This window comes from Octopus bimaculoides, chromosome 2, assembly GCF_046866305.1.
Source record: "Octopus bimaculoides isolate indiv1 chromosome 2, ASM4686630v1, whole genome shotgun sequence".
Lineage (NCBI taxonomy): Eukaryota > Metazoa > Mollusca > Cephalopoda > Octopoda > Octopodidae > Octopus > Octopus bimaculoides.
The window spans coordinates 164,323,962-164,346,487 of NC_142929.1; the positions used below are offsets into that span (position 1 = coordinate 164,323,962).

Genomic DNA, 22,526 nt, shown 5'->3' on the forward strand with positions numbered 1-22,526 from the left:
ACCGCCTTTAGTCGAAATCGACCCCATAGCTTATTCTTTGTAAGCCTAGTACTTATTCTATCGGTCTCTTTTGCTGAACCAAGTTACGGGGATGTAAACACACCAGCATCGGTTGTCAAGCGATGTTGGGGGGACAAACACACACACACACACACACACACACACACACACACACACACACACACACACACACACACACACACACACACACACACACACACACACACACATTATAAAATACAAAAATGGGACAAGAATGCAAAACATCCAGACAGTTAGGTGATACAAAAAAAGGGACAACAAAATATCCAGACAGGCAATACAAAGAAAACAAGGACGGGTCATTCGGAGCTTTCTTTCCTCAATCGAGTTCCAGATTATCTTTGCAATTTCAGCTGGTTATACTCGAGATTGCTCCAATCTGGCCAGCCCCAAGGAAAAACTAAGCTAAGAGCACTAGATTCCTTGGAAGAAAGCAGCGAATGTATACAAAAACAAGGACGGAAAAAAACAAATGGTACACAAATACAAATAACAAGACATTAACAATGGGTGTCTTTCAACTAAGGAAGGATTAAATTAAGCTGGCATGTGTGGTAGTAAAGTCTTACGGCAGGGACATAAGATTTGACAGGCACAGGAAGGAATAGAGATGTTGCATGGATGGTAGTCAAACCAAGAAAGAAAGGTCAGGCTTGGCTGAACACCAGTCACGTGGAGAGAGGGAGGTAGAGGCAGTGGGATAGAAGAATTAAGGAGGGAGTGACAAAAAAATGAAAGGGACAGTAAAGTGAAAGAGGGAAGGTGAGCACAAAGAGAAGGCCAAGGAATGTGAGAGAGGTGTAATGAAAGTGTGAAAGGGCTGATAGAAAGAAGGAAAGAATAATAGTCATACAAAATTTATATATATATATATATACTTAAATATAAGAGACCAAATTGTATGTACGCTGCTATATACATATATGATGGGCTTCTTTCAGCTTCCGTCTACCATATCCACTCACAAGGCTTTGATCAGCCCAAGGCTATAGTAGAAGATACTTGCCCAAGGTGCCACGCAATGGGACTGAACTTAGGACCATGTGGTTGGTAAGCAAGCTACTTACCACACAGCCACTCCTATGCCTATTTATTTATTTATTTATTTATTTTAGTTTTGATTGGTATATTAACCCATAGGCCATTAATTAACATCTGATGCTTGGGATTTTGTTTCCAAACAATACTTTATTCAGCATTCTCAGTTCACCTATCTTATCTTTTTGGAAAAAGTTATTGGGTCATTTGGGATTATTTAGTTTCAAAGTAGGATTCACGATGAATGCTTCTTGAAGCCTATATTTTATGAATAAGGATTTGTAAAACAAAAAACATTTTAAAATTTTATTTTTCAGAGTTCTCTAGCGGTTACATTAAGAGAAGTACGTCCAACCTTTTTCCTGGGTGTGCCCAGAGTTTGGGAGAAAATTGTGGAAAGGATAAAAACTGTTGGTCATGAATCAAGTAATCTGACAAAGAAGATTGCAACTTGGGCTAAATCTGTTGGATTGAAAGGAAACTATAGCCGTATGAATGGGTATGAAATGTCATACTTTACTGTCAAATCTTTATTTAAACAGATAATTTCAATTACTGTGTCAGTTTTGTTTTAACTGGGTAGTGGAAAGTGAGAAAATGTTATAAATAACATGTTTCTTTCCTTCAATCTAAAAGTAATTAAGTTGATCTGCATATGTACTAGCCTTACATTCTTTCTTAGCCTGTAGTTTTAACTAAGCAATTCTTATTGATTTATATTTAAACTATAAGCTTTAAGTTGACCAATGTTTAAACTAGTTTTATATACTTTTTGTTGAGCTGTATTTACACTGGTTTTATATACTTTGTGTTGAGCTGTATTTAAACAAGACTTGTCATGAGAATACAGTTTAAAACTTTGAAAGAGATTTTTACTTATTTCTATTTTCTTATATGATAACATTGATTCCTTGGTTGGATTCAGACCCTTTGTAAAATAACTTGGTATTTTGCCCACAATAGCTTCACAGCATTTTATTTATGCCATTCTTGTCTTTACAAGGTGTTTCTTATAAGACTTTACATGAGTTTAATGTTTAACCAGTAGTATTTATGAAGTGTAATCAAAATATGACAAATTAGGTCATTTTACTTTACTATGTCATATTTTGAACATCATGACAACTTTCCTTTTCTTTGTAAAGATAAGATGTATTCTGTAAGGAATTACTATTTAATTTTCAACTTTTAAATCTGGTTTCCACAAATTTGAAAATGTAACTTTAAGCCCTTTTTCTAGATAAAATTTCTGTTATCTCTTAGAAATGTTATAAAAAGATTGTGGCCCTTCAAATATATTTGCTGCATCAGTTTTGAACTGTTAATAATTTTTTATTTCTCTGGCTATTGATCATCTATTGAAGAGATTCGTTTCTTTTTGATAGCATTCAAAGCCAGGGGAAGTTCCAGCGGTAATAATTTCCTATTAAAGCTTTTTTAGCATGTTGTCAGTGCTTGTCTAGTGACAACTTGTTTTGTGCATGAGTTAAGCTTGTGACTGCAGTATTACAAAATTTGTTACAATGAAATGCTTGCAACATAGAAAAAAAATCTACTCTTTCAAAAGCATGTTCTGTTATTCTCTTTTCCAACTGTATCCTCTACTGTTTTCAGAGTTTCTAATTTAGTAGGATTTAAGAATTCACTTGTGTTCAGTTAGTATTTATATTAGTTTTGTATCATCTACATCATTCTCTTTTTATACATTCAGTTGTTTAACTGTATTATATTTTAGCTCTTTTAGTGAAGAAATGTAAAATATCAAATATAAAGAAGAAATTGCATATAAACTACCTATGTTTATGCCCAAAGTACATAAAGGACATAAAATTATCATAAATACTAACTGAAGATATGTGCATCATCTTATTAGTTCATGGTCTCTTGTAGATATTAGTTTTTGTAAGAAAACCTGTCTTGCATATTAATTTCAGAGAAACCAAATCATTGAGTTGTGCTTGTTCTTCCAGGTATGTTGGTTAGTTCAAAAAGCACAGTTGTAGCTATTCCAAAAGCACTGCCATATTTTTGTTTGTTGTTTTAGTTTCTAACTAATAGCCCAGTCTGCTTTCTGTTTAACAAATCAACCAAAAATTCTTCACCAATCATATGTAGATTGTCAAGGCACTTTTATTTTAGTATCCCTAAAATACTATATTAGCATTTAATGCTTGAAGGATGGGATGTTGTAGAAAAAAGACCATTTTAATCTTTTTATATCCCTCTATTGGTTAATGCTTATCCCAAAGCTTGGCACTTTCCACTCGTAGGTGTCATAACAAATGAGACCATACTTATGAGTCTTCTCATTAATTCCTTATAACCTCTCTCCGGAAGACTGAAAGTGAAAGTTGTTAATGACCATCTCATATTACTGGCATGGTTGGGTTGGGTTGCATTGGTGACATAACACAGTATAAACTATCTCAAGTGTCTACTTGGAAACAACTATTTTTTAATAGTTTTTTATATTTTATAGCTCTTGGATTAGCTTTAATTTATGCCAGTATCATCAGTTGTTAGTATGATTACATGATGATAAAACAAATAGTGATCTGAGCTGAATGAATTTTAGGCACATTGAGACAGACTTTATTTTTTACTATTCTGAGAATTACTGCCAGTTTTCATTGTTCTACTCAAATAGATTTATCTATGAGTAATGATAAAAGCTACAGAAAGTTAAAGATTTCAGCACATACTTGAGGCAGGATGTAATTATTTTAACCACCTTCAAATCCCTGCTTTTTTTCCTGTATTTAATTTGTGTGATTTAGTCATTCTGTTGTGTGTCACTGTTGATGTTTCACAGCATCTGTTTGTTTTATAACATTCTTCAGTTTTATTTCTTCACTAATTTCCTTTCACTTTACCTCACTTTTTTATTTTTTTTTATTTTTGTGTTTTTAAAAATTATTATTGGTGATCAATCCTATGATTTTATTTGTTTTGTTTTTTTCAGACGGACCTCAAAACCTCTTCTCTGGCCTGTGGCAAATGTTTTAGTATTTAAAAAAGTGAGGTCCACTCTTGGACTTGACCGGTGTAAGTTGTGCATCACTGCTGCTGCACCGATTATGAAGGAAACTCTTGATTTTATGATGAGTCTTAACATTCCAGTTCTAGAAATTTATGGCATGAGTGAAAGTACCGGTCCACACACAATATCTGTTCCTAAGAAATTTAAAGTTGGAAGTGTAGGATGTGACTTGTGTGGTGTGCAGACAATGTTGCATTCTGTGGACAGTGATGGTAATGGTGAGGTGAGGACTTGTATACATTTAACTTTTTAATGAAGTTTTTTCAGTTTGACTATATGTCCCCATCTCTCTTATAGTTAAATATAGCAGTAACTGTATATACTCTCTGCTGCTGCAGTAGATATACTCAGATGATATTCTCTGAACTTGCTGGCAGTATATTATTCCCTTCTGTTCCTTCCTGCCCTTCTAGGCTAGTGATTGGTAACCTGGACATTAACACCAGTAGCTTGGCTGACTGCAGTGAGTGCTTGACCTCTTTTTGAGTGATCACCTCTTCCAATGACCCATCCCCTCTCAAAGGATTTTTTTTGGTGACCCTGCCAGTGCTGATGCCACATGAAAAGCATCCAGTCCACGCTGTAAAGTGGTTGACATTTGGAAGGGCATCCAACTATAAAAACCAATGCCAAAACTGACCTTACTTGTGCTGGTGTCACCTAAAAATCCCTCAGTCCACTCTGTGGGGGTGGTTGGTGTTAGGAAGAGCATCCAGCCACAAAGGGAAACATGAGCAGAAGTATTTTCAGTTACTAGTCTGCAACACATCAGACTAAACATTTTAACTTTATTAATTTTACCTTCACCTCTAAGAAGACAGGAAATGGATATGAACGCATAAGTCTCTTCCCTTTTACACAAAAAACAATATTTTGTCTTAGTTGTAGAAAGTCATATTGCATTGCCAAATATTCCCTTAAACTAAGGCCTGAATTCTAACTATTTTAATCATTTTGACAAAATATTTGTTGCTTTAACAGATGCATCTTTAAAATATCCATTCTTCCATGGCCAAGTTTTATGAACCAACTCTGTGTGTAGTTATGATTTAAGGATTTGGTTGCTGTTTCTAGTTGGTTGATCGACCATATAGAGACTGTCAGTGACCTATGCATTTCCCTTTGGAAATTGAATACATTTTAAATAAAGCTAATTCTATTATATTGTTCTTTGAGAGTAACTACATTTTTTCTTAATATTAATGTGCACAAAAATATTTCCTGTGCAGTCTGGTTTGTTGTGCTTATGCATACGATACTCCACTGTTTGGTGATGTGAATAAATGCAAAGTTACTTGGACATTTTTACTTGAGTAGTAAAAACATCAATTTTCACAGTCCATGGAAAGACCAATTTTATAAAGGTCAGCATATTTTTTTTCCTTCTTGCTACTGTTACCTCATATGATTTAAAATTTCAAGCTTTTACAGCTGAGGTTTCTAAACTGGAACACTTTTTTTTTAAAGTGTTGCTAATGTGAAAAATTTGTAAACCTCTGCTTTAAAATAAGTCTATTTTAAATTTATAACTTACAAATTTTTATTTTATATATAGGTTTGTATGCATGGCAGACACGTGTTCATGGGTTACTTGAAAGCTCCAGAGAAAACTAAAGAAGCCATTGATGAGGATGGTTGGTTACACTCTGGCGATATTGGCAAGAAAGATAAAGATTTTCTATACATAACTGGGAGAATTAAAGGTAACTTAAAAACAAAAAAATATTTATTGATAAATTTGTTTTTCTCTTGTGTAGCTGCTGATTACTTCTTTGCAAGTTGATCTATTTTCTGTAATTTCCACATCTCTGTCTCGACTGAATTTTTATCATGACATGTTCTTTCTAAATTTTTCTGTGTCTGGAAAGTTCAATCTTTGATATGGCTCTTTCCTCTTTTGCATGTACAAACCAACTTTGTATTTACCAATTATGTGCATGAAGTAGTATTTACTCAGACAACTGTGTACCATACACTTACCATAATTTAAAGATGGTAGTAACTTGTATTGAATTTTGGGCTAACTTCTATCTGTTGCAGAACATCTTAGAATGCATTAGACAATTAAACTATTGCTGTGATTACTTGTATTGATGGAGAAATAATTCTTTATATACATCTTTTATTTGTTTATATATTAGATTGTTCTAGTTATGGTAAGTTGCAACAAAATCCAGTTAGTTTTTTTTAATGATCCTTATTAAATATCTTATTTAAGAAATAATAATCACTGCTGGGGGTGAAAATATTGCCCCATGTCCAATTGAGGAGGCTGTCAAGGAAGAATTGTCGATTGTTAGCCAATGTATGGTGGTTGGTGACAAGCGCAAGTTCCTGTCGATGCTCATCACCTTGAAGGTAAGGCAACTATTAATTTCTGGTAATTTCAATCACTTCGTTATAGAATTGTATGTTGGAACAAGATTGCTATGTAACAATTGAGATGCTTATTAGAGATAATTGGTGAAAATAAATTTCAAAGAAAAAGAAACACTTCTGTGAGAAAGCTGCTCAGCATTCAGATGTGAGTAGTTTATTGCTGATAATTTCAGCATTCTACCAAGTATATATTTTGACTTATGAATCTTCTTAGAACCTTTTATACAAGAATAAACAATTCGTATCACAAGTTAATTTATCCAAGCACTAAAAATTCCAACACAGTATTTGAGAGAAGTAAGCTCTAAATCTTCAATGACCATGTTAGAAGTTTTAGCACCTTAACAGCTATTGTTCCCCTCTCTCTCTCTGAGGAGAGAAATAGGAGAGTGGGTAGTAGGGAACTTATGAAATGCTCATTTGTGAGGTTGTATTTCTTAATTTTCAAAACTAAATTTTTGAAAAGAGTTAGTGAAAAGGATTTTCTCCCTATACTATTAATATTCAGATTGATATTTCTTAAGTATAACTCATTGCCAGTGCCCATGGACTGGCTCTTGTGCGAGTGACACATGAGGTTTTTCGAGCGAGATCGTTGCCGGTGCCCCTGGACTGGCTCTTGTGCGGGTGGCACATAAAAGACACCATTTCGAGTGTGGCCGTTTTCGTGCGGGTGACACGTAAAAGCACCCACTACACTCTCTGAGTGGTTGGCGTTAGGAAGGGCATCCAGCTGTAGAAACTCTGCCAAATTAGATTGGAGCCTGGTGTTGCCATCCGGTTTCACCAGTCCTCAGTCAAATCGTCCAACCCATGCTAGCATGGAAGGCGGACGTTAAACGATGATGATGATGATGATGATGAACTGTTGCCTACAAGACAATACTTCCAGTAATATTCAATAAAACTTTAATTAACCATAATGTAATAATTAAATAATTGTGACTTTCAGGTGGATATTAATCCTGACACCCTGGTACCAACCGACAAACTAACTACTTTAGCTGTGATTTGGTGTCGGAATGTTGGCTCAAATGCCACTACAGTCTCGGAAATAGTTAACCAGAAAGATGAAAATGTAATGAAAGCTATTCAGAATGCTATTGATAAAGCCAATCTAAAAGCAGTGTCCAGAGCTGCTAAAGTGCAGAAATGGTCCATATTACTCAAAGATTTCTCAATACCTGGAGGAGAGTTGGGTGAGTATTGGATTTTTTAATTGTAAAGAGACAGTATAGTTTGCAGTATAATTAGTACAAAAACTACAATAATACAGGTAGATGACTAACAATTTATTCAGTATTTTTAATATGAATACACTGCTACAATGACGCCCATGAAATCAAGAGAACAGCGTATGGAAAAATAAAGTCATTTCATTGCAAACAAAAGAACAACTCCTCAGTTCATTGATATTTAGCATGGCCACTTGTAGAGCTGAATATATCAGATTATAAGAGAATTAATAAAATGAAAATTGAAATAGTTTAACAGTAGTGTTTTAGATGGATTCTTAGAATAAGCTGGATGGATAAAAAGAATCAATGAATGGGTCCTTCACAAGAGAGTCAGGAAAGGCTTAAATATCATCATGGAAAATGAACCTCCACTGGCCATGTACTTAGAAGACAAGACTAAGTTCATGTTAAATGATGCAGTATATGTCAAAAGAACAGGAAGATCTAAAACCAGATTTAGCAATGACAGCAAAGAAGCTAGTGGCAGAAGTTTGCAGAATTGTGCAGACTGACACAGGACAGATATGGGTGGAAGGTTACAGGAGCTTAGTTATTTGAGCCTTCCATCTAGAGAAGACACTGCTACCAAAGCCAGTTAAGAAGAATCTGAAGTAGGTCTTACAATTTGCAACCAAATTGTTTTTTTTATGGCTCTGTCTTAATGAAATGAGCTCATTCAATGAGTTAGCTTGAGATTACTCAACAATGTTACCTGGGAAACAAGCTGTCTGATAATGCTTGTTATTAGTGTTATTTTTTTTCTTATTGATATTACATTGTAATATTTTATAGTCAAAATATTGACTACAGAATATTCTTTTTATTACCAACATTAATGTAAGAAAGCATACATACAGAAGAACCACAATAAATATCTATGAATTACTATATTTCATTTCTATTTGAAATAAAAATAAGATCTTTAAATTACTTAATATTATTTCTGTATTTCTATACAAAAATATCGCTTAACATAATGGAGATACATTTTAATATTTTACCTTTTAACCATTCCTAATCTTTAGCTGAAAAATTACTAATGCTCTCTTGTGCAGAGAAATAGTGTGGCAGGGATGAATATGCTGAATAATTGAAATGGTGATATATGGGTTGCATTATTAAACTGAAGTTCATTGTAGCTGTGATGTTTGGGGTGAAACCAAAAAAGCAGTGTAACAGCGATGTGATATTGAAATAAGATATAGAATGAGCTGTAATAGTAAAATCAGTGTGGTAGAATATGGTCATGAAATTTTATTATAATAAACTGACAGTTGAAATCAAGGCTAAACATCATACTTGTTTAGTGTTAACTTGTGCAGATGTTCAGATGAATTTAAATAAGACAAAAGTAGTTCTGTCAAATGATTTATTACGCTATTAGTAACTAGATCAAATGGACCTAGAAAAAAAACGTTCAATAAAAATGAACAAAGAATATAACAGATGAATACAAACAGCAAAATAACAGCATGTATATGCAAGAAAGTGTTTGTAGTCTCTTGTACTGAAAGTAAGTTGAGTAAATGTAAGAACTTGTGTGTGTGATTTTTTGATCTCTATTATTGATAACAAGTTGAGAATTTGACTGGTGTGTGTGTGTCTTGTTTGCAGAGCAAATGGCATGGAAACTTTAGACAAGACAATCTCCAAAGAAGTGTTAAAATGACTTTTATTGATTTTATATTATTTTTGTATAGGGGTGGGCTTCTTCAAAGAGTTACTGAAGGCAATAAAAAAAACGGTCTGATTGTAAACAAGTCACATGATTAATTTTCAGTCAAAGTTATCTGCAACATACATGCAAAAGAAGTCATGTGGCTTGTTGGGGAGTCAAAAATCAAGTGTAAACATACTGAAAAACAATTGCCACATGAGAGAGAACTGAGAAAGAGTTGATATAAGAGCTAAAGGGAGAATGACAGTTTTTATTCAAAAAAGCTAAGGGATGCACTTTAACATTTAGATTATCCTGTCAAATGCAATGCTTATTCACCTTGTCTTGAATTAATCATGCATTATCTCATAGCTTTGAGATTTAAATGATGTGATTGTTTTTTAAAATGACATTCCAGCATAGGTGTGAGAGGCTGGATCTTGGACTAAATTTTTCTGTGTATTATTTTAAGAGTTATACTGTATTTGGTTGGTTTGATACTTTATTTGTTAAACCCTTTTATTTAACCTAATGGTTCTTTTCTGTATTTTCAAGGTCCAACAATGAAGGTGAGACGTCCTATTGTTCATAAGATGTATTCAACTCTCATCGATTCATTTTACTGAAATAAAGTAACTAGGTGAAGTTTCCTATTACAGTGATCTAGTTTGCAATAGCTGAGAGGTTGTCAAGTCTATTTACTACAACTTAATGTTGAAGTACTGTATAATCTAAGTAGCTTCATAGCTGGCTATATTTCCCTAATATCTTGCAAATTAGTTCATTCCCCGATGGGAATGTATCAGTATCCAAACTGGAAGAATACAACTTCTACTTTATCCTTCAACTTTGACAGCAATTAATATTCTAGCAAATTAAAAATCTGAATTTTTACTAAAACAACTTGGTATTAGTTTAATTCTTATCTTCAGTTTCAAACACCATGTTTAAAGGACTTTAGTCCTTATTATTGGCAGCTGCAAAATAGACTTAATGATTGTTCCATCCAGCACTTTTGTGCTGTCAACATCACCAGAAGATCCAATCGGAATCAAAACATTTACTTTGATTCACAAAGTAATGATTTTCTTTGTTTGTTTTTTTTTGTTTTTTTTTTATTACCATGCACTGAAATTAAAATTATTTAATAAATCATAAATTGCTTTGTTTTCATTTTTAAAAATTACATTGAACCATTTTACTACTGCTGCTGCTGCTGTTCATGACCCCCACCAACTATAAAATTAAGTTGCTATGCAAGTAAGTCTTCTCTCTTCAATGAGTGAAGTGCTTTAAATAATAAAAAGTAGATTAAACAACCTTATATTTAACTAGACATGGCTGTGACTAATTACACTTAAAATATCAACAACCTAATTGTGTTGGTAGGAGATTGTAACAGATAAAGACAAACTTGTATTTGTTGTCATCTCAAGGTTGCTGATTTTCTATTTGATATGCATAATTCTGTATTTAAGTATTGGTATGCAATAGTTTATTCCAGTCCACATAGTGTAGTTATTTGCTGTGCTAGAAATAGCAGCTAAACCCTCTTTCTTCCAATTAACACTCTGCCATATTAAAAACAAAATGGTCAGAAATCTCTAATATACACCCTGATAAGATGGTCACAGCTAGAATGTTTTTGATCATAGATATCTATTCAATCCAGTGTTATGGAACTAAACCAAAAAAAAAAAAAAAAATCACTTTATTTGGTGCTTTTTGTTTTTTCAAGAAATTTTTTAAAAATTTATTTCATCACTGTATAAACTGTTTTTTGTCTCTTTTCGACAAAGCATTGTACATTTTCAAGCATATGGTTAAGAATTACATGATCTCACAGGTTTGTTCATAGTCTTGCATGATAAACTGAATCCATCACCTGCTTTTAATGCCAACACTTGACCTTTGGTTACCCTAGCAGTCCAGTCTCTTGCTGATTTGAGAATAACTTCCTTTTTTTCCAACCAGCTTCGGAGGCTCTAAAGAGTTATTTGCTCTTTAAATTTTTGCTATTGAAAAAAAAAAAAAAAAAAAATCAGAAATTTTTATCTCCCTTGAAGGTCTAATAGTGGGTCGGTGCATAATTATTGCGGCTTTTTTTTTTTTTTTCTCAACAAATTTTATTCAACAAAATCCTTTTAAATGACGGTCTTACCGTCTGCCAAGCAAATGGGGAAGCAGTAATTGAAGTAGATGGTGAATATGCTCGGGAATGATCATTTAAATGTTTTTGTTGAAAAAAAGCTGCAATAATTATGCACCAACCTAATAGATTTAATAATTATCTACCTTTGGCTGTTTAAATTTTGGGGTTTTTTTTTTTTTTTTTTTTTTTTTCCCCTCCCCCAAATCATCCAACTTTCATTTCTACAGAATCATCAGATAATCATTCACTAGAAAGTATATTTTTCATCAAAACCTAACTTAGAAATTATCAGATTTTTACAGTTGAAGTTTAACTTCCAGCTGAAATATTTTATGAACCTAAGGAAAGATCAAATCCCAAATTGAAAGGATGTTTTATTTTATATGTGATGAAAATGTTCAAATATGATCCAAAATTTATCTAGTCTTCATATCTAAGACGTTTAGTACTTGACTAGTGTTTTATTTTAAATCTGCATGATTAAAAGTATAACTTATGTGATTAAGAACCTTTGCATCCCCATGGTTACAGATTTCATACTATAACACTATCTTGGGCAAGTGTCTTCTACTGTTACCTCAGATTGACTAATTCCTTAAGTAGAAACTATAAGGGACACAACTTGATAAACTGTGTGCTTGTGGTTTGATAGATGGATAACATAAGTAGTGGGGTTCAGATGATTAACTAAAAGCCTTAGACAGTGCTCTAATACGACAACAGTCTGACTGGAACCAGTAACTAATTTTTGTGAAGGCAAACCAAAGGTTATGGCCCTTTTTACAGAACACCTAAGATTTGGTCGTGGGGGTGATATCCTTAAACCCAGTTCTAACATTTGCAACAGAGTGAACTATGCTAAAAGCACTGAAAATGTCAAGCAGCAATGTTAAACCAGGCAACAGATTAAGTCTGTCAGCCAGGTAGGCCATGCTATGCTTTGAACTCAGAGTGCAAAGAGCCAGAACAAATACCTCAGGGTATCCAGTTTGATGTTCCTACTTTTGAATTGATAGTTATTTTATCACCCCCCCCCACACACACACACACACAAAAACAAAAAAAAAAAAAAGCTGGGTTCAAGATTTTGAACTTGGGAGACATTGCATGTAAGGTTATGCCCCAGAGCCTATAAATGTTTTACAATTTACCAAGTAACATGCATTCGAATAACAGTGGTGAGATTACAACTAGATTATCATAGAATGGTTTGAAAAGATGTTTTGTATGGGGAAACCAGAGAGCACAGTGTACATCTGTAAGCCTACCAGAAGAATTTAGCCCACCCCAAAGCTGAACTCCTGTATTAGAAAAATGTTTATGTTGTGTATTTACCATTATATGTCACTTATTAAACCCCCAAACCAGGAATACTCTGCAAAAAGTATTGCTCACATTTTGTGAAATATGTTAGATGTAGTGAATGCTAGAAAGTTTGTACCAAAATTTCTTGAATTTAATATGAAAGATGTTCTTTGGTTCATTACTAAAGGATGATGAAGCATCTATACTAAAAGCCTGATGTAAGCTGTGACCTGTTTTGATGCTTGATAATGAATCTTATGAAAATGTTGGGAACAGTTTCATAGTCTTTAATCTTATCAAAGAAAAAGATGTTCGTAACTTGCTTTGATATGCAAAAAAAATATGACAAGACCTGTTACTAAAAATACAGTAAATAATCTTAATGTAAAATTCTGATGGAATGAGTGGATATTGAAGAAGGAATACATGATCTATGCCATCTTACAGATTCAGAAAAACAGTCACTGTTCAGAAAGTTGATAAAGACACTAGAAATGGTGAAGATGACAATGAGAAAGATAAAACCTGTAACTGTAAGTCTTTGCTATGAAAAGTTAATTGACTCAGTGAGTGAAATAATCAAAGAAATGCAAAAGGTGCAGCAATATCAGAAGAAGGTTAACGGAAAATAGCTTTTGTATGTGGAAGATGCACAGGTATAATAAACACCAAAAATGTACAGAAAATAGACTGCATCAACTGCCATGGGGGTAGGCTAGAGGTAGTAGATAGCTTCTGTTATCTAAGTGACTAAGTTAGAAACGGAGGTAGATGCTCTGAGAACGTAGCTGTGAGAAGATTAGGCTGGGCAAAGTTCAGAGCTCCTACCACTTCTGGCAACAAAGGGCCTCTCCCTCAGAGTGAAAAGCAAATTGTATAATGCCTGTGTGTGAACATGTGCTGTGTAACATGAGCTGTGACAGCCAAGGATATGCATAGGTTTAAAAGAAATAAAGCCAGTATGCTTTGCTGGATGTGCAACGTCAGTGTGCATGTTTGACAGAGTGTAAGCATCCTGAGAATAAAGTTAGGCATAAGAGGCATCAGTTGTGGTGTGCAAGAAAGAAGGCACATATGGAGAAGGAGAGCTGTGTAAAGAAGTGCTGATCTGTAACTGGAGGGAACCACGATAGACCCAGATAGACATGGGACGAGATAGTGAAGCATGATCTTCAAACTTTGGGCTTCACAGAGGCAATGACTAGTGACTGAGACCTTTGGCAATATGCTGTGCTTGAGAAGACCCATCAAGCCAAGTGAAATTGTAGTCATGATTGATGCTGGTATCATGTAACTGGCATGTAGAAAGAACCTTTCGAGCGTAGGGCCTCACAGAGGCAAAGTGGCTGAGCTCCTTTCGAGTATTGGGCCTCATGGATGCAAAATGGCTGAGCTCCTTTTGAATGTTGGGCCTCACAGTGTCAAAGTGACTGATCTCCTTTCGAGTGTTAGGCCTCACAGAGGCAATGACCAAGCCCTTTGGCATTATATTGTACTTGAGGAGAAGACTCATCAAGCTGAGCAAAATTGCAGTTGTGACAGATACTGGTGTCATGCAAACGGCACCCATGCCAGTAGCATGTAAGAGTACCCATTACACTCTCAGAGTGGTTGGTGTTCAGAAGGGTATCCAGCCATAGAAACCATGCCAAATCAGATTGGAGTCTGGTGCAGCCTTCCGGCTTGCCAGCCCTGGTCAAACCATCCAACCCATGCCAGCATGGACAATGGACGTTAAATGATGATAACAACATACAACCTTCACAGGACAAGAATTAATGAATTTACATTAGTTGCATGAAAAATTATATAAGAAGAGATCAAAACACATGAAACATCCCTGGAAGTTCAACACGAGGTCTTGTGACTTTAGACATTTTTTAGTGTTTCTTTTTTAGAATTTACATCTCTGATCCAAAACTGAGGCATTCCAGGATATTTCAGTGTCAAACAAGACAAATTTACTCACCAGGCAGGGCACCAGTCCACTGTCTTGTGTGTGTGTATATATAACAATTTATATGCATGCACATATACAAACGAATACACACACACACACATATATAAAATAATTTATATGCATGCACAGATACAGGCACACATACATGGAGTTTGTGTGTGCATGCATAAAAATTGTTACTTCCTCTTCTTTGCATGAAATCTCAACCAAAAATAACAATGCTTACATTCTCAGTGAAGGACAGCTTATAGTTCTGCACTCCCCAAGTAGTGGAGTACAGAAAAGGTCCCTTATCTTGTAAAAACATTTAAGAGTTATTAGCAGGAAAAGCATCCAGCCATACCATACAGCCTCCAATAAGCATCCATTCAACAATATATGCTCACATAGAGAAACAGGTTTTCAACAAATGAAATATATACATATTGCACACATGCACGTGTGTGTGTGTGTGTGTGTGTACATAGAGAGCGAGATAGATGGATAAATAGATAAATGTTATTGTTGTATTTGGGGATAGTCATGTTGCCTGTTTAGCCAATAAAAAACACACGCACTGTATATTTGGTGTTAATTTGCTTCAGCTTTATATTACATTACATTACATTAATCATATTTCGGCCAGAGTTATTTTGTCATACTTCTGGAACATAGATAAATGTTGTTACATCATTATCTTCATCATCATCACACCACTATTGTCACATTGCATTAACTTCCAGTTTTCCATGTTTGCATGGGTCAGACAGAGTTTGTTGTGGCAAATTTTCTAGGGCTGGATGTCCTTCCTATCTCCAGCATTCATCTGATTCCAGAGTAATATTTCTCCAGAGTCAGATATGTTTTCACAGAATATTGGAAATTAATGACTACCTGTATGGCAATGACACTCATTTATGATTATTACATGATACAAAGACAAGAAGAGACAAATACACACATATATGTATACAACACAAGGGGCTTCTTTCAGTTTCCACTCAGAAAGCTTTTGGTGGCCCATAACTATAGTAGAAGACACTTGCCCAAGGTGCCACACAGTAGGGATGAACTCTGTGTGTGTGTGTATAAAACACTTTATGCCTTTGTGTATGTGTATATATGTTGTTTTATGTCTCATGAATAGAATTAGTTGGAAAGTTAAAACTAATGTGTCTAGTTTTGTTGATGCAAAATCTTCTACAGGTATTTGAGGCATCCTTGTTCTGCTGGGGAAAGACATCAGGAGCAGTATCAGTCAGTTGAAATAGTATCCCTGTTGAATAATGTCTTGGTTTTGTTGCTACACCAAGGAACTGCTCACAGCATCTTCAGAACTGGCTGTAAACTTGTTATTTTCATCTTTGTTTTTAGTTTTTTTCCTTTCACTGACCTTTCTGGAATGTGTTTCGAAACAGAAACACACACACACACACACACACACACACACACACACACATATACACACACATATCTCTACGTGAAGGTAGAAGTATCAACAGAACATTATTCCACATCCTCTACGAATTCTTTATCCTATTAGCCAAAATTGTGCAGTCAACATTTTATTTTTCTCCTTCTTCCATACTGCTATTCATGAGAATTCTTCCTAACCCTACCTTTTAAAATTCTAGCCACTAACGAGCTACATTGACTGACTTACCCCCACACAGCCTCTTACTCCTTATTTTCTTTGAGGTTGCTCAGCCTGTTAGAAATAGCAGCTAAATTCTTTAAAAAATCACCCAACGATCTATAAAGTAAAAAGGACAGATACTTCTTGTCCAAAATATGTAAAAAGACCTTTAATCATAGATCTCTTCAATCAATGCTCATGTGGGGATAAACAACCACAACATGAGTGATGAAAGAAACTCTACCAAGTTGCTCAACCAGCTTGAAATAACAGTTAAATCATCTTCAAACCTCAATGAAAGATATTTTAGATAAAGTCAACTTGGATGCATTTTCTGTAAATAATATGTGATTATGGCTGGAACACTTTAATCATAGGTCCACTTGGATAGAGCTAACCTAGTGTTAAACAATACCTGTTTCCATTATCTGAACCTTGCCATCTCCAGTTACCATCAATTTTATCCCTTGTTACCTGCTGTAAACAGTAGACCTAATACATCTTCCACTACAAGGTAGTGACCTTTTATATGGTTACTTGATCAACTAAAAATAGCAACCAGATCTCCTTCAAATAACACCTTCCCATTTTAAAATAATGGACACATAGGAACAGGATAGGAGAGTCACAGTTGGAATGCTAGCTTGCTCTTCTCAAGGATGACTTGGGATAAACAACCACTACTACACAGTATCTTGTGGCTGTTCTTCACTACAAAGCATTTCATTGAACATCTTTGAAGTTTAGATCTATAGCTAGATTATTATTCCTGGTAAGGTTTGATTAATTTCAGGAGGATCATGATTTTATAAATGTAAAGTGTTATGTGACAGTACTATGTAAAAAGCATCTGTGTTAGTGCCATGTAAAAAGCATCTGTGCTGGTGCTATATAAAAAGTACCCAGTACACTCTGTAAAGTAGTTGGCATTAAGAAGGGATCCAGCCATAAAAACCATGCCAAACTCTGCCAGCTCCTGTCAAACTGTCCAACCCATGCCAGCAGGGAAAATGGACGTTTAATGAAGATGATGACAATAATGGAAAGGGTTAGCATACTTTTCGAAGATGGTTACATCAACTTTGGTCACTCCATATCTACAATTATGTTGAAGTTCAATATAACTGAAAGCTAAATGAGGTTTCTTGCTTTGGTGAATTCTAAAATTAAATTTGTCTTTTCCACTATAGTGTTTGTTAGCAAGTGTGTGCATACATGCATGCAAAAAATATTAACACAACTACATGCATATATATATATATTTCCTCATTGTCATCATTTAATGTCTGTTTTCCATGCTGGTGTGTATGTATGTGTAAACACACATACATGCATATAATAATACATATTTATATGCATCAATATTCCTATATGTGTATACACCCACCCACACATGTACATGCATATATATATACATGTATTGCATATATACATATTTAATACATGTATTGCATATATACATATTTAATACATATATTGGCATAAGAAGTATCAAACATGATGTGCAAATAAGAAAACTGCACTAGTATGGTTATGTGATGTGGATGAGGACAGCAGCTGAAAGAAGAGCTGAGTGCTAAACATGGATGGAACCTGGAGAACAGAGAGACATAGAAAGACAGAGGAGATGACAAAGAACCATGATTGGTGAAAATGAGGTACTGTGAAGCCTTCTCCCACAACTCATCTTCTAACACCCATCCTTCCATCAATCTCACAGATGCAATGACAAATGCCCAGGAACTTTGGCATTATGCTGTGCTTGAGAAGACCCATCAAACCAAGTGAAATCGTAGTTGTGGAAGATACTAGTGTCATGCAAATGTGCTTTTTATGTGCAGGTGGCACATAAAAAGCACTCATTACACTCTCAGAGTGGTTAGCATTTGGAAGGGCATCCAGCTGTAGAAACCATGCCGAATCAGACTAGAATCCGGTACAGCCTTCAAGCTTGCCAGCCCTGGTCAAACCATCCCACCCATGCCAGTACGGTCAACGGACATCAAAAAATGATGATGATCATGATGATATACACACACACACACACACACACACACACACACACACACAATTGTACAAAAACCAAAAGAGAGACAAATGAGCAAACAACAAACAAGTACGAATTTGATGCTCAAGAAAAATGGAAGACTCTTTGACATTTTGAGCTTATGCTCTTCTACAGAAAGGAATAGAAGAAACAACAGATGGAGAAAGGAAATAAAAAACAGACACTCACCATGAAGGACCTGTTAACTGAACCCCAACATGATGCCACATATAGGAGCATTAAGCAGGAGCTTCTTTGATGCATGTCCTTGTTGGAAGAAAGAAAATTTCAAACCCCCATCAATGATGAGCACTTGGGCGACCGTAAACCCTTGAAACTTCTGCACCGCATGAAGGAAATGGCCCAAAATGCACCTGCTGATAGTGCTTTATTGAAACAACTATTTTTTTCCCAGTTGCCCTCTAATGTCCAAGCCATCCTAGCCTCTATGGTGGAGCTGACTCCCGTCAAGCTAATAGCCTCCACCAGAAGCTATTCCTTTAGTAGATATCACTGCAGAATCTGTTGCCAAAGTTTTTCTCACAGGATGGATATCACAGTATGGAGTCCCTACCCTTATCACTACCAAGCATGGAAAACAGTTTGAATTGCAACTCTTCCACGAGCACACAAAAACCATAGGTGCACATCAGATTCAAACCACCAGTTACCATCCACAATCCAACAGTATGGTGGAATGATTCCACCGTCAAATGAAAGCTGCTTTGCATGATTACCCAGATCAGTAACTTTGGAGCAAATATCTTCCAATTGTCCTTCTTGGCTGTCGAGCCTCGATAAAGGAGGATCTCAGTTATTCCCCAGCAGAACTTTTTTATGGCACACCTCTTTCGTTGCTAGGCCAGATGTTGGCCCCAGTGGATCTGTCCACACAAGACCCTACTATGTACATACACAGACTTCGCAAAAACATGCAAGAACTGCACCCATGTCAACACGACACCAAACCACTAAATCATCCGTTCCAAAAGACATTGATTCTTGGACGCATGTGTTTCTATGAAATAATGCTGTGAAAATCCCTTTCACACCTCCATACATGGGACCCTATTATGTCCTGTCACACACAGACAAACTATATACCATAGACATTAATGGTAAAAAGGAAACCGTCTCAATAGACAGGCTTAAGCCAATCTCCAGATTAACCAATCTCCAGATTAATTGACAAATCATCAATTTACACTGCACTATAACTACCAAGGAAGTCTTGCTCTTGTCCTTCTCAGTTTGCAAACAATGTTTCACTATCATCACACAAGATACTATCCTATTCCTCCAACATTCCTTCTTACCTCATCACATCATTATTGTGTAAACTTCACACAAAATGTTATTCCAATCCTTACTTTCCAGACCTACAATACACAAGAAAACCCATCTGGCTCATATTTCTTCTTGGACATCAACCTATGAATATTCAAACTGAAAATTCATGGCATCAATCTCACCAGTCTCGGACAACCTGCAAATGCCATTAAGAGTTATTTAAAAACCACGAACACTGTCTCTATTTGTTGTACTAAAATATTGATTTCTGACCATTTTTTTTTTGTTTTGCTGGATCTGGAGGAAGGAGTGGTACTCAGAGCCTTCACAGTCCCTTTAAAGTCAATAAGATTGATGTTATTAATGTTCCACTTAAAGTGTTACAAATTGACAACTGCAGGGAGAAAGTTCCAGAAGAGGGAGCTGTATTTTTGGGAAGTGGGGCATGGTATTGTGGTTAGGGCTGGCCCTGGTAGGGAGGGTGGATGCACATGGTAGACGAGAAGAGGAGAAAAAATTAGATGATGAAGAAACAGAGGTGCTATGAAACAAGCCAGTTTCAAGGAACAGAGGCTGTTGTAGTTGCAGTAGAACAGGCAAAGAGAAAAGAGAGTTCAGTACAAGGTCAAAAATTTTGAAAGAGGGAACAGACAATTACAACAACCCCAATACTTAACTGGTACATTACTTTAACCACCCTGAAATATGAAAGATTAAAGTTAACTTTGGTCAGATTTGAACTCAGAACATAAAGTTCTGTAATCTAATACCTCAAAATATTTTCTGTTATTTTACTGATTCTGCCCACTATTGCTCATAGTGATATGCTTAAGGAATTCATTTTACTGGGATAAATAATGTTGAAAAGAAAGAAAAGGAAATATATATGATTTGATGTTATTGAGCTAATTAAATGTAAAAGTGGTGATCTATAGATTTTTTTTATATCTCAATTCATTGAACATAATGTATTTTTAGTTCCATCAGGATTGTGAATTGTTCTGATCTTTTCTTCAAAAAAGAAGAAACTTGCCAACAAAGCTTTACCACTTAGTTCTGAAATATTCAATTTCATACATCAGAAGTAAATGAAAAGCTCGTCTTTCAAACGACTTAGCTCCAATGTCCAATTTGCAAGAAATTTTTTTAATTCCTTTTATATCTTAGTATTATATTTCAATCTCATATGATTTGTATGTATCTCCTTTAAACAAACAAACCAACATTGAAAATTTTGCCAGCAGCTCCTATTCCTCTGCTGTTATATCCATTGCATACAATGTTCTTTCTTTCAGAAATAAAGATCATTTTAAGAAAAGAAGACAAAACCAAATCTATAAAAAAAATCTTTTAATATTGACAATTACTGGAAACAAATTCAGTGCCAAACCTCTTGAGACGTGCAACTATTTTCAACTAAATATTGCCTTCAACAGTTTTCTGATTCTATAGAGAAAACATTCTATAGAGAGGATTACAGTCACCATAGTAATATGGGAGCATTAAAAAAATTTGTTTTTGTTTAAGAAAATTATTTTAGGAAATACTAAATTAATACATTGTCTGCTGTCTCTACAAGCCTAGCCAATGTTTTAACCACACTACCTCTTCCCTCATTAATCATCATCATCAATATTTAATGTCTATTTTCCATGCTGGCATGGGACCCAGTGTTTTTACTACACTGTCTATTGTCTCTACTACACTAGTAGTAAAACGATCCATCAGGAGGTACATTTAATGCTGGATCTACTCAACCTAGTTGTAAATAGTACCAAGCAAATTTGTGGTTATTTTTTTAATTACTCCACATACATCTAAATGGATACTATGAGGAGATGCAATTTGCTTCTATTGATATACACTACTTAACCTTAAAAAAGTTTTATGTGTATGTACAGTTTATTTTTGCTTTTATCCACCAAACTAAATATGTACTATGAAGAGGTACAATTCTCCATTGTAATCATCATCATCTTTATCATCCTTTTACTTCCAGTTATTTATGATAACATGAGGGTATGCACAAGAGTGTAATGACTTACTTCATTTAGGTTTTTGTTTGACATTACAATTGTTATGACTCTGCTCAACTTTGATCAAGTAATTTATGCAGAAGACAACCCTGGTGAAATTTCCCCTTGTCCTCTTTCTAAATTGCCCAATGGTAAATGGTAAATGGTTTTTTCACTAAATTTCTGTATATTCTCAGTCATTATAAGGTGTGGTAAGTGCCTATAAAGCTATGCTTTGCTAAAAAGGTCTCATAATACTGAAACATATTCAGAATTATCACTATACTTACAAAGATGAGATACCCTCAACATTGCATACTCCTATTCATGTTTTAAATTGATGTCAATTCCAGATTTATTTCCCTTGCTTTTAACAAGAATTATCATTAACACTATTTTTCTTTTCATTTTTCTTATCTTTACAGTAGGGTAATCCTACATGATAAAAAAAATTGGAGTATTTTACTATATATAGTATGTCAACCCCATCCCCTTAAGTATGTCTATCTTTCTGCCTACCAGCCTATCTCCTTATCTACCTACTTATTTATATACTAGGCCAGGATGACCTGTTCTGAATGTATCACATACAAATGAAATTTCCAAACTATGCTACCTTCCGCCTTAATACCCATAGTGTGGAAGCTTTAATTATCATTTTAAAATCCTGCCCCACCAAACCAGCCTTATATCCCTTACATCCCCTATAACAACCACTACTAAGCCCAGATATTTCCCCCACACTCAC

General features: G+C 35.0%; 1 protein-coding gene and 1 long non-coding RNA gene across 19 annotated transcripts in view; one reads left to right on the plus strand and one right to left on the minus strand.

Moving 5' to 3' along the window:
* Nucleotides 1-10,553, plus strand: part of LOC106875267 (long-chain-fatty-acid--CoA ligase ACSBG2) — a 44,782-nt gene extending 34,229 nt beyond the window's left edge. For 6 of the 18 annotated variants that reach the window (XM_089348026.1, XM_089348031.1, XM_014923353.3 and 3 more), the window contains exons 11-17: nucleotides 1,398-1,579; nucleotides 2,466-2,492; nucleotides 4,043-4,343; nucleotides 5,676-5,823; nucleotides 6,339-6,478; nucleotides 7,452-7,698; nucleotides 9,950-10,553. In XM_089348026.1, the coding sequence (XP_089204152.1) occupies nucleotides 1,398-1,579; nucleotides 2,466-2,492; nucleotides 4,043-4,343; nucleotides 5,676-5,823; nucleotides 6,339-6,478; nucleotides 7,452-7,698; nucleotides 9,950-10,020 (1,116 nt within the window). In that variant the 3' untranslated portion in view covers nucleotides 10,021-10,553. Of the gene's footprint in view, nucleotides 1-1,397; nucleotides 1,580-2,465; nucleotides 2,493-3,014; nucleotides 3,051-4,042; nucleotides 4,344-5,675; nucleotides 5,824-6,338; nucleotides 6,479-7,451; nucleotides 7,699-9,949 lie in introns of all 18 variants that reach the window. The other 12 variants (XM_052965691.2, XM_014923352.3, XM_014923348.3 and 9 more) reach the window with 2 other exon arrangements.
* Nucleotides 10,554-11,274: 721 nt separating this feature from the next.
* Nucleotides 11,275-22,526, minus strand: part of LOC128247046 (uncharacterized) — a 53,953-nt gene continuing 42,701 nt past the window's right edge. The window contains exon 3 of the long non-coding RNA XR_016240812.1: nucleotides 11,275-11,409. This is a non-coding gene — a long non-coding RNA (uncharacterized LOC128247046). The remainder of the gene's footprint in view (nucleotides 11,410-22,526) is intronic.